At 39.1% G+C, this 12,797-nt stretch overlaps 1 protein-coding gene across 4 annotated transcripts in view; it reads right to left on the bottom strand.

The window, feature by feature from the left end:
• CCDC141 (coiled-coil domain containing 141) overlaps positions 1-12,797 on the bottom strand; it is a 229,118-nt gene that overhangs the window by 18,908 nt on the left and 197,413 nt on the right. For all 4 annotated transcript variants that reach the window (XM_075529468.1, XM_075529470.1, XM_075529471.1 and 1 more), the window contains 3 exons: positions 7,227-7,367; positions 6,296-6,490; positions 3,129-3,312 (listed from right to left, as the gene is read on the bottom strand). In XM_075529468.1, the coding sequence (XP_075385583.1) occupies positions 3,129-3,312; positions 6,296-6,490; positions 7,227-7,367 (520 nt within the window). The remainder of the gene's footprint in view (positions 1-3,128; positions 3,313-6,295; positions 6,491-7,226; positions 7,368-12,797) is intronic.

Below are 12,797 nucleotides of genomic sequence, written 5' to 3'. Positions count from 1 at the left end.
AATATTCTTAAATCTCAATTCTAATCCAGTTTTCTTGTGTTCAGAACCTTCCATGATTCTCCACTGGTTAGGAAAATAGATATTTCTCAGGATGGTATTCATGGCACTTCCTATTTAAGTACTACTACGTTCCTCACGTGTTTTGTCTCTGGCCAAACTAACTAGAAACTCTTCCCTCAAAGTCTCTGGAGTCACCGAGTATCCTTTCCTACACTGGGGACTCCCTTCTTACTGCCTTCAACAGCTTTCTAATTCTAGGCCCACCTCCTACAGCACAACACCTCTGCGAAATGTTCTTAATCTTGCTCAATCAGGTTTCATTTTACCCCATTGATGTAATGACAGAAAACACTACCAGGTAGGGAGTAATGCCTTTTGAATTTTCCTCTTGCTAAATACTTTATATGCCTGATGTCGTATAAGCCTCACATAGGTTCCATTATTATCTACATTTTACAAATGAGAAATTTGAGACTCAAAAGAGATAGAGATTTGAATCCGATTTTGTAAAGTGGGGAGTAGAAATTTGAACCCAGACTGCCTGATTCCACGTCACAATTTAGACGTGACTGTATTGCACCTTTTATACCTGTCACACTTCCATTAACACGCAAGTGCAAGGGCTGGGTCTTACTTGCTTTGTGTCAACCATAGCTCTGAGTAATAGTAAGAACTGAATTTTTAAAAACAGCTTTATTCATGTATCATTCACACATCATACAACTTAATAGTTGAATCATATTTTTAAACGCTGTAAAATTATCACCATAATCAACTTTAGAACAATTTCTTTTTTCCTATACTCATTGTTATAACTCTTCATGCCCCGTCTGCCATGCTCTCAAGGAACCATTCACCCCGTTATTGCCTATATATTTACCTATCCTGGATTCCATAAACAGGAAAACACACGAAAACAAACACTGACAAAGTGAACCAGAGACGAATCTCCAAAAAGCAGAAAATATTAAAAACTAGAACAAAAGTCTAAAATGGGTCAAAAGGTAGATCAAATGATAAGGTCTTATCATTTAACCTGACTGCAACAATCTACTTTTCAATGCACTCTGCAAGATAGCAAGACTATTCACATCCCTGGTCCATGGACAGAAGGAATTCACTGGGAGCTGAATCCACGGGTATTTCCTGTCCACTTTTTTTTAATGGAAACAACTTTAAAATTAATCAAAAGGGAGATCAAATGATAAGGTGTGCCAATTGAACCTAACTATATCTGCCACAATTGACTTTACAATGCCCGCTGTCTGATAACAAGGCGATTCCCATCGCTTGACTGTAGTCAGAAGGTCTTCCCCGGAAGCTTGATCCATGTGCAGAACCTGCCAATGGGATGTAGGCCTTCCCTATCATCCAGGGCCTTCTGAAAACTAGGTGTTCAGTATTTAAGGCTCTGACACCATTCCCTCCTTCATATTTGGATTTTATTATTTATAATCGTTTGATCACACAAGCTGGTATGCTTTTTTCATGTGGACTTATTAGGCGGCTGCGTATTGGAAGATAAGCCTTTAAGACCATAGATACTATTCTTTCTGACAGCCAGGCACTATCTAGTTTTGTTGCCATGTTTTGGAATAGCACCCATATCTGTAGTGGTCTTTGCATGAGGGCGAGCTTCAAGCAGGGCCATGTCATAAGAATTAATTGAAGAACTGATTTTTTAAGGTAAATATATTTGAATTAAAACTCGGGGTTCAATAAAACTTGTCTTGTCTGTATGAATTGCTACAATATCCCTAAAGTAACCTTATTTGATGCAAATAAATAAAAATGCGTAGTTTCCTTATATTCTACAACAGATGAATCAGTTCAACCATTTATTCATTCTTCTTCATTCAATGATCCATTCATTCAGCAAATATTTGTTAAGAATTCAGCATGGGTCATGAGCAGTAAATTAACAGGCAAACATCTCACTTATGGAACTTACATTCTGGGGACAACAGGCATATTACTATATATAGTTTGGTGACAGGACTGGGAATACCAATGAAAAAGGACATGGTGCATGGTGGAAGAGGATGTAGCTTTTATGAAGAGTGTGAATAGGTGTTGAGATAGATTGAAAGAAATCACTGTGCTTGCCCTCAAGGAACTTATGGCCAGCAGTGGGGGAACAGGCAATTATACTGCAGCTTGGAAACATAATAATAGATGGAAATAGACAATACTATCGGAAAAGAATGCTTCCAACGTTTTTGGTGCATTCATACAGTAACTGAAGTAAAAAGGAGATGTAACACTAGTTTTCATCACTTTTAGGTCTATATTTTATCATTTTCATGTTTCTTTTTCCTTTGAAAAATCATGAATAGTTCATTCTCAATAATTCAATGTTGGACAGCACAGTATATATTGTGCTATGAAATTTTTATGACTATCTGTGAACAGTGATTCATGTTACAGGAGAAAATATCTTGCTGACAGCAGCTGTGGGCAGCCAAATGAAGCATTTCTACCACCTGTTACTATCTTCTCCCTGGTCTAGACTGGCTTGCTGCTACCATGTCCCTTGGCCTCATAGGAACGATAGCAGGGAATTCACCAAACTTGCTCTTCTGAGCCCTCAAGGACTGCCAACCCCTAGGAGGGCTTAGATGGGTAACTTCTTTAAGAAGAAAGATCTCTCGGGTGACAACTATATTATCTTGAGGAAGGCAGAATGTGTGACAATAGGGACCGAGTTCTCACATTTCTTCCACAGGGAGAGGAAGGCCAGGGGGACTCCTACCTCCCTTTAAACCATCCCCTTTGATCTATGAACCCTGGCCTTTGCAAAAACAAGAGAGCTGTAGACTCCACTCTTCGCTTTATGCCTAAAGTATCAGAAAAGGGTTGTCCGTTTTCCTAATTGCCTTATAGATAACCAGCAGGAATGGGGATAAAAGGAAGCATGGAGGAGTTTTAAACATCAGCAGGTTTCCTCTGGTGCTATCAGAGGTTGTTCACTTTATTCCCCGCTGTTAACTTTTGCTGAGTGAGGACTCTTGTCCCAAGCCTTTTTCTCGAGTAGTCAGAATACTAGAGCCCTGAGGGCTGGCAGCACGCTCCCTTTCTGCTGGATCCGTTAGGTAGCAAAGCACTGGGTTTCTTAAAAGGGCTCTCACCATATAAGCGCTGAGCAAGGTCAGTGATCTCCTGGATCCTTTCTTCTTGCTGAGGCACTGAAGGCATGATGAACTTATTGAATTGCTGGTGGAGGATGGCCACAGCGTCTCTCGTCTTGCACTCTGTGGAATATTTTCCAACTCTCACCACTGTAGCGCTTGCATCTTCATACCAAAAGTAATACTGAGTCAAGACGGAACAAAGCATAGAGGAAGAAATCATCATCCTACTGAAGCTCTTGATGGTATGCTCTGAAGTATTCACATCTTAATTTCCACATGGTAAGCTTTCTAAGTTATAGTAAAGAAAATATAAAATTAAATAATTTTGCCCTTGAACACTAAAAGCAGATAAGAACATATGGAAATATTTGATTCTTCAGCCTTCTTAAATTTTCTTGAAGTAAAATTGCCAAGAGAAAAGTTAACTACTAGCACAGGGAATATTACCATTATCAGCTTAAAAAGAGAAGAAAAAAGACCCAAAATATAAAAATTCCAAAAAATTAACTGATATTAATAATAGCTAGAGACAGTTATCTGATGCTCATGTAACAAATACGCTCATAAATGCTATGCTAAGAATGAGATTACAAATGTGCAGGTGTGCTCGGCACAATAGATGGATGTGTGCATTGTGAGAAGAATTTTATGGGCCTCCAATAAAATGATTTTTAAAAGAATGAGATTTATATGGAGGAATGATCATCTATGGAGAACATTCAAAATTGAAGATGGTCAAATTTTCAAAGTATTGTGGAGATTGAGGCAGTTTCTCACTAAAAATAAATATCTGTTCTGGAAGGCGTGAGATGAAATGGAAGGATTAAGCCAAGAGCATTTTTGGCCGGTGAGAAAAAGACACACAACTCTATTGGGAGCTGGCTTTTTAAAAGTGCCACTAACCTATAGCAAACCACGAGAGCCACTGGGGGACTTATTGAAATGTAGATTCTGATTCAGTAGATCTGATGTGGAAAAGTGAACTTTCTGCAGGGAGTTGAACTGAAATAAATCTATACTTCAGACATGGAAGGATGATCAGATTGATCCTCGTTAAGGTTGTGTTGATCTGAAAACTCAACTGCATTTGGTAAGGCTGGATACTTTGTATCACAGGGACCGCAATTAGTGTACAAAGAACACTCAAGAACTTTAGGTATCACTGTACTATCAAATGTTATATATTTATGTACACTACTTCACTGACACTCACTCACTGCCACAGAGTTAATTTGATCCACAACCACCCTGTAAGACAGGGGAGAACTTCTCCTGTTGGTTCCCCAGACTCTAACTCTTTATGGAAATGAAGCCCCATCCTGTAGAGCAGCTGGCAGTCTTGAACTGCTGGCCTTGCAGCCAGCAGTCCAGCATGTAACCCACCATACCACCAGGGCTTAAGAGAAAAACCAGTAACGAGTTTTGTATCCCATGTATCATTGTTTCTTTTATGAATCTTTTCAAATTTTGTAAAATAAGTATGCTATTATGCAGATGTTAAATAGGTAGCATGTTGAATAGAATAGTGAATATTAATTTTGTGATAGTTACACATATTGTGTTAATGTAAATATAAAGAAATGAAAATTTTCATATGTTTCCACTAAGAGTAAATTAGCAAAAGCATTCCAAAGAACAACTAGACAATTAAAAAAATTTAAATACAAATTCTACTTTAGGAAATGATCTTATAGAAATAACCATGAACAGAGGGGCAAGATACATAAATTTAATGATAATATTAGCTAACGTAGTATTGCCTTACAGTAGCAAAATAACTTTTCAGTAAGCACATTAATAGAGAATTTTAAAATAAATTATGATACAACATCAAAAGGGAGAATATTTCATTGCATTGAAATATAAAACAATGTGCATAGTATTATCTCATTTTATCAGTAATTATTCTTTGAATTGCTAGAAAAAATTCATGAAAATATGAATGGTAGTGTCTGAATGTTGAGTGAATGGATAGTAATAACTTTCTTTTCCTTGCATATGAGTGCTTTTAAGAGTCTTTCTATTTTAGAAATCTACATGTATTTAAAATCTATTATATTTTGAAAGTTATTTTCACTTTCAATTTATTGTCAAACTGTCATTCCATATAAAATATCAGTAGCTATTTTAAGTGAAACAACATAAAATAGTTAATATTTTAATCAAATTGTTCTGGGGTTATAAGAAATATAGAAATCCTGACAAATAGTAGGTTGGGGTTATATTTTCCAAATTCATTGTGTGAGGGATGAAATCCAAATGGCTAAAATAAGATGTAAGCGGGCTATATGAGATCTTACAGTCTCTACTCACACAACCTTATGACATCATTACATCCCTTTTGGGTTGTGAAGAATTATTAAGTCCAAACTTGCTAACTATGAAAATTATTCAGTATATTTCAGACATAGAAAAGACTTATTTAATCAGTGTGTCAAAATTCTACTATGCTTTTAATATCATACTTGTATAATGAATGGGTCAGTAAATGAGTAACTCTAGAAGTCAACTTCTTAACATGTAAAACAGGAATAATGATATCTTCATCAAGTATCTCAGTTTTGAGGTGAATCTTACATATCACAACAAGAAATAAAGGTTTTGAGAGAGAACCCTGATTTATATCAATACTTGTACATTAGTCTATGAATTTCAAAAAGATGGTGTAGTTATTACATTCAGAAAAGAAAAAATGGTAAAAAATGAATAAAAATAATCCCACAATTCCTCAGAGTTAGTTGATAAGGGTGCCATATGGCTTATTATAATGAGCGCTCACAGACTCAGTCTACGGTGCTGGATCAGAGCCACAGCCAAACTCAAGAACTCACTGCCATCTGGCTGACACCAACTGATAGGACTCTGGAGGTCAGGCTAAGAAGGGCTCCTATGAGTCTCCTAGACTATAACTCTTTACTGGAGCAGCAAGCTCCATCTTGCTCCCGTGGAACAGTGGGAGAACTCTGGGTTTGAACTGCTGTCCTTGCCTTTAGCAGCCCAACATATAACCACTAGGCCACCAGGGCTCCCAGAACCGCATAGAGCACACTATTGTTGAACTCTGCTCTGCTGCAAGTGCCATTTGACCGCACAATGAAAGTCAACTTCCCGGTCATCATTAAGGTCTCGATTTTGTCATGAAAAGATCAGCGATGGGTTCATACCTCCTCCATCATCTCCTGGAGATGCTCCGTCAGGTCTAGATTCTTCTTATAATCTGTCACAACTCTGTCAAACTCATCCATTTGTCTTCCCAAATCCTTTGTGGCCTCCAAAAGCTCATTAACTTTATTATTTGGATAGATTAATAAAGGATCAGAAATTCTGTTCTCAATTTTTTCCATTTTCCTTTTCAGAGCCTGTGCAACAAACCATTTTTAATAACATTCCATTTTTATTTATTACACTAGAGTGACTAAGCATCAAGAGAAAAGGTTAGAAGACCTTGTGCAGCTTTCTCCATCCTACTTTGTTGAGATTAAAATCATTACAAATGGATTTTCTTTGGGATATTTTATTGACATCAAACATAAAGAAAATTTACTATGGACCAGCTATAATATGATAACATGAAAATGATGATAAAAATCTAATACATGTCTCATAAGCTCATTATCTTCTGGATAATGGACTCAAATAATCTAATCGTTTGAAGTTAGAAATAAGGCAGGGCAGGGCAGTGCAGGAAGCTCTTAAATTCTTACATGGGTAGCATGTCAGAAGAAGAATTAGAGCATACAAACTGTGTGTGTGTGTGTGTGTGTGTGTGTGTGTGTGTAGTGGCGGGGAAGGAAGGAGGGTGCCATGGAAGAGTGTGTGTGTGTGTGTGTGTGTGTGTGTTTTAGGGGAAAGAATGAAAATAAAGCAGATTGGACTAGTTTGGAAGAATCTAGAAACCATTATAGAATGGCCTCAAGGGACCAATTGTATGTTTTACATGAAGATTTCATTTATTATAAAAATCTAAAGCTACTCTTTTAGTGCCCACGCTGTTTAAGAAAAGAAAACTTTCCTCCAGTTAGGTATCTAGAATTAAGACAAAAAATGCAACTGGGGTGACACAAAACATGCACACCCACATCATTTTCTCATTACCTGCACTTTGTCTGCATACATATCAACTTGTTGAATTTGATATTTGAGAGCCTTCAGATGCCGTGCTTTCTCACTTTTCTTGGTGTAATTAAACTTCACATTGTTGAATTTCTTTTTGACATCTTTGAAGGACTCTTTGAGCTGCAGGGCAATAAAAAGAAAGAAGTGTTTTCCTGAAAATGAGAACACTGATATCCACCTTGCAATAAATCAGAGTATGCATAATCTTCCAAATGTGCTGTGAGTGAATTTCCACAGAAAACAAATCTGCTACGTGGACATATAATGTGAATCTAAACATATCCCCCCAAATAGAAATAATGTTAATACTTTTATGTGTTACTTATAGCTAGAGTTATAGATGTGCTATATCTGGGAGATGTATTTGGCGTCATCCCCTGTATGTTCTGTGCTCAGGGTGCGAGAGCGTGAGAGACATTTGTTCTCCAGCCATCAGGTCCCTGTGCTCTCATCCGGGCATCAGGGACAAATTCATGACGGCTTCAAGGGGCTCCTCAGGGGACAGACACTAGTCAAGTATTGTATGTAACCTTCCAAGATATTAGCCATTTCTGTATATTAACCAGCTATTATGCAGTATCATATATTAAAGGATCCAATGTGAGATTTAACAGGTAAAATATATTTAATGAACATTGTCTAGAAGGTCCTTCGTAATAGTAAAAATGAAGCGACAGTTGCTTGCACTAATGATGATTCTAACTTGTATGTAAACCAAGTTTAAGAATCCATTGTCGACTGAAAGTCTTATAAGTCAGATAGACAGTTCAACTTTACCTGTGCTCCAAGAGTTGAAGCAGTCTTATTCCACTAAACACACCCCTTATGCGCCCTACTCTGTCTTCAAGAAGGTTAAGTGAATCACTTTTTAAATGATCAGCCAAGAAAATTACAGAGAAAACCTTAACCTTCTCAGATTCTATGGAGGTGTTTATTCTAAGAGTCAACAATATCAAGGTTGATAAATTTGAGCTATGATAGGAAATCAGAAAAACACATAAAAACTCTTTAAAATTACAGCAAACAAATTGCTTGGAAAGGAATGAAGACTGTGCACGGGCTGGAGTTTAGGTTTCTAATGTTGGAAAAAATATCTTCCCTAGAAAATGCTCTCTTAAAGTGCTTATTTGGAGTTCTGCGTATGGTGCAAACAGCCCCTGTGCCATCTCTCAGCATGTCTGGAAGACAGGCACCTGTCAAGCCCTAGCAGATGTGCATCCACAGAGATCACTATGCTGATGCAGTCATTGCACCTGACACATCTAGACACAATCAGTGCTGTTGATTTCATATGGAAAATTAAGTCGTGGAACATTAGTTTTAAACTATAAACTAAACCAAGCACGAGACCACAGAAAACATTAGGAAAAAGCTACAACATCAAAGTTTGAAAACTATTGTTTTCAGCTGGAGCTCAGTAAAATATGGAGATCATGGTCCAGGTGTTTACTTCTGATATAGCAATAGAAATAAAATTTTAATGATATTTATTACATAGAAGTGCATGTATTTATTTTAGCAGAACAAATAAGGTCAGTTGCATGGGGTTGAGATGCAAAGTTATTCAGTTACTTATTCATATAAAATTTTGGCAGGAACTTTTCCCCTACAGAGTCCAAATCTACACATGTAAGTGTAAGAATTACCATAGTGAGGAAACAAAATATTAGCTTGTAACTATGTCCTGTTGTTAACATTCATATAGTAAAAAATGCAATTTTTAATAAAATCTGTTTTCCTAGTGGAATATGACATATTTTGTAACTTCCAGAGAAAGTAAAAGAAGCTTTATCGTCATGTGATAGCTGCTACATCTGCATATATGTAATAGCTGTTACATCTGCATACATGCATGGGAAAGATAAGTTTCACTTAACCATAGTGCGATGACAATTGGAGAACTATATAGTAAGGGTAAAAAATATATGGTGATCCTGAACACTAATTCTAAACATTGAAATTTCAAATCTACTTCGGATTAAGATATGTAAGACTGATAAATGATGATGAGTGCACTTTTATTTCTGTTGGCCGTGGAATGTAATCTTTCCTCTGCAGATGGTTTAAAGGCCACAGAAAGTTCATGGCACTCTGGGTATGTGAAATGGGATCAGCTACTTTGTGAAATGTGAGCATCGTCCATGAGGCTTCAGTTGCTTGGACTTTACTCTGGTTCCACTGGAAATCCATCTGAAATCTAAACTCCAGTACATTTCCCAGTTCAGATTCAGGACTACTGCAGATGCAACTGGAAGGCAGTCTGTGCTTGACCCCTGAAAATCTAGCCCCTGAAAATCTGACCCTACTGACTTATGTTACCTGCACATTGCAGTTGGGCAATTTCACTTTCTCTATAACCCCCGCAGAAACTGTGGTCATATTTTAAAAATAACTGAGCACCGTGGTTGCTTGACTGTGGTGTCATTGTTCATGCAGCTGTTTCTAACTTCGGTTAGCTTGTCAACAATGGGGAATGGTGGAGATGGCTAAGCCACCTGCTCATCCTGAACCCATAGTCAGAAGAAAACACCTAAACGTGTGATATGGAAAATTGCTCTATTAGAAATATTTAAATGTTGTTGTAATTCCTGTTAATAAAACCTTGAGAGAAACCAGGAATTTCATTCCCCCAATAAATAATGTGACTTTCGTATCTTTCCACTTGCCCTATTCTTCCATATTTGCTAGGGAATAAGCAGGCTAACTTAATAGGATTATGAATAGGGAACAAATTATTAAAGATTTGAAATTGTGGTTCTTTTGAAACTATTAGGATGTGTATCATCACCAAATTCCCCAGGAAGCTCTCTCTGGAGACCCGGAACCAGCAAGGTTTCTTTTGGGATGAAGCACAGGGAAAGAGACATGGAGAAGTGCGGCTGTTTGCTATTCTTAGCTTTGACTAAGCAGGTTGCGGCAGATTAGACACAAGAATGCCCCCCTTTAAGTCTGTAGCTGGCCAGGTCAATTTACACGAAGGCCAGAAGCCAAGCCGTTTGAAAGCTGAGGAAGTTCACTGTGGATGCCTGGACAGACACTCGGCGGAATCGAACCGTGGAGGAGAGTGGGACCATACCCAAGCTCATACCTAGGTGGTACGGGCAGTTTTTTCCACATGTAGATTTGACTGCACTACAAATATCGGTGCCCTGGTGGCATAGCGCTAACACACCCTTAGCAACGTTAACCGTTTGAAACCGCCAGCCAGTTCGGAGGGAGCAAGACGGGGTTTCCTACTCTCGAAAACAGCGTCTCAGAAACACCATGCTTGGTCTAGTTCCGTGATAAAAGTGCCCTGCCTAATTTTTTATATAGTAAAAAAAAGTGTTTTATATATAGCTTTTAATTCCAGCAATGCCTTCAGTGCCAGTAGCTAAAGAAAGGAGAACGTGCCTATTTAGATACTACTAATACATGCTGGAAATACGCCTTTTGATCGTTTTCCAGTTAGGCTTGCCTTTTCTTAAAATGTTTGTGGTTTTACTGACTCTCACATATCATACCATGCAACGGTTTAAACACACTAAAAGAGTTGTGCAATCATCCCCGTAATAAATTTTATAGCATTTTTTCTTTCGTGTATTCATTATCATGAGTTCTTCATTTCCCCCGATCTTGCCTGCCGTAAACCCAAGAAACAACCTGGTGGCTGTCTCGATAGCTTTACTTCTCCTGAATTTCCTAAAAACAAACATGCACAAAGTAATGAAACTCCAACAATCACAGAATAAAACAGAGAAAACCCTTAATTTAAAAGAAAGCAGTACATGATAGAAACGAGAACAAATTTAACAGGAATCCCAAGGGAGGCTAAATAATGTGTTCAATTTCAACCTGACTCGACATGAATGACCTACTGAATTGTAATGTATGTGAATGATGTGCAAATAAAACTGTTGGAAAAAAAGCAAAAGAACAAAGAATAAAGCCACAGAAAAGAAATTCACCTAACTATATGTTCATTAATTCACTCCCCACGAGGCTTGTCTTGTTGGACGCTCCAGGATGTGAATGTCATACTGTGATCTGAGATACCTACAGTAGCACCATCAGAAAGGGAGGTGGTGGTGGTGGCGGGGGTTAGTACCAAAGATTTTCTGAGCTTTTAAATGTGAACCTGCACCTGCGTCAAAGATTGGTTCAGTTCGAAGTACAGGCAAGTGGGAAGAACCCCTCTCTCCATGTAAAAGAGCGCCAGAAAGTGATACCAATCCCTGAACGAAGCCCGCATGTATCCAGTTGCTCAGCCCTGGTGTGGTACAGACAATCCCAGGGTGTCCATACTATGACTGCAAGGGACATCTGTCAGTCCAGCCAGCTGGCTTTCAGCACAGGCTCATCACGAGGTGATCCCTGTAAATAGAACCTCTGCCGGCCAGGCCTGAACAGAGAGATTTGGCTCTATAAATGCCATAAGCTCACCAGGGAAATGGAAACTGAGCCACCGGGGGCTGGGAATAACTCAGCAGGTTCCATTGTGCTCTCACTACATGCAGATCTGAACCATCGCTGAAGGGAGGGAGATTTCTGGTGAGACAGTGGGACTAAAAGAGAGACCTTTGGAGACAGATCCTGTAAAACATATTCCTATGGCTGATGTATCCAAATTTCCTAGCCTTGGGAAGAACAATGCTGTCTGATGGTTTTGTTCAAAAGACCTTCACAGGCTTACAACGGTTGGGTGCCTACTGCACCGACACAGGGTGGAACCGTCAGCAAAGAAGAGACCTGGCTAGCACGTACAGGACAGACTGCAGTACAAATAGCACCACAAATGAGTTCATGCTCCTCGCTCCTGAAGCTGACTCTCCCTGGAACGCAGGCCGGGAGTAGAACCTGCTGCCCCATAGCGCGGGGGTAAGATCAACGTTTTTAGATGTTGCTTCTTGTTTCTCTCCTGCGACAGCGACCTCTCTCCTAACTTTCCTTCCAGCCACCTTCCATTCTCACAATCACTACATGGTCCTTCAGGAAAGGGTACCGAGGGAGGCCTCCGAGCTAGTCCACCATTAAAGTGTTGTTACTCCTACTCTGAAGCCAGTCCATGTTGTAATGGTTGGTATTTGTTGTACCCAACTGTGTCACTTGAGCATACAGGACGTTCCAGGAGGAACCTCGTCTCATACCCCTGTTTGCTCATGGACTAACGGATGCAGACAGAAACGGATGGAGAGGGATCTGGATTTACAGATACGCTCATGCTCTATTCCCAGTCTAGAAGCAGGACCTTGGCCATCCTAATCTGTGTTTTACACAAAGCAAGTAATAATAAGTCTTTGGATAGAGATCTCAGCTGAGAGAGGTAGGGTTTGTGGTTTAGCAAGTGTCAGGGGCAGGAGGGAGAGGGGTCCGTCTCGAGTTGAGAGGGGGACGCAGGATCATGGGTATGGAGGTATGGAGGGCCGTGGATGTAGAGGACCACTTTCTCCCAACCATTGTTTTGCCACAACAGCTACTCAGTTTGGGTAACTATGAAACCAGTCACGTGACGTGGGTGCTAATACCCTGTAAGCCTCTGAAGGAAAAAAAACCCTGCTCTTCTGGCCCTTA

This window comes from Tenrec ecaudatus, chromosome 13 (assembly GCF_050624435.1).
Source record: "Tenrec ecaudatus isolate mTenEca1 chromosome 13, mTenEca1.hap1, whole genome shotgun sequence".
NCBI lineage: Eukaryota > Metazoa > Chordata > Mammalia > Afrosoricida > Tenrecidae > Tenrec > Tenrec ecaudatus.
The sequence above is the reverse complement of the archived record's forward strand: the minus strand, read 5'-3'. Positions and strand labels throughout refer to the sequence as shown.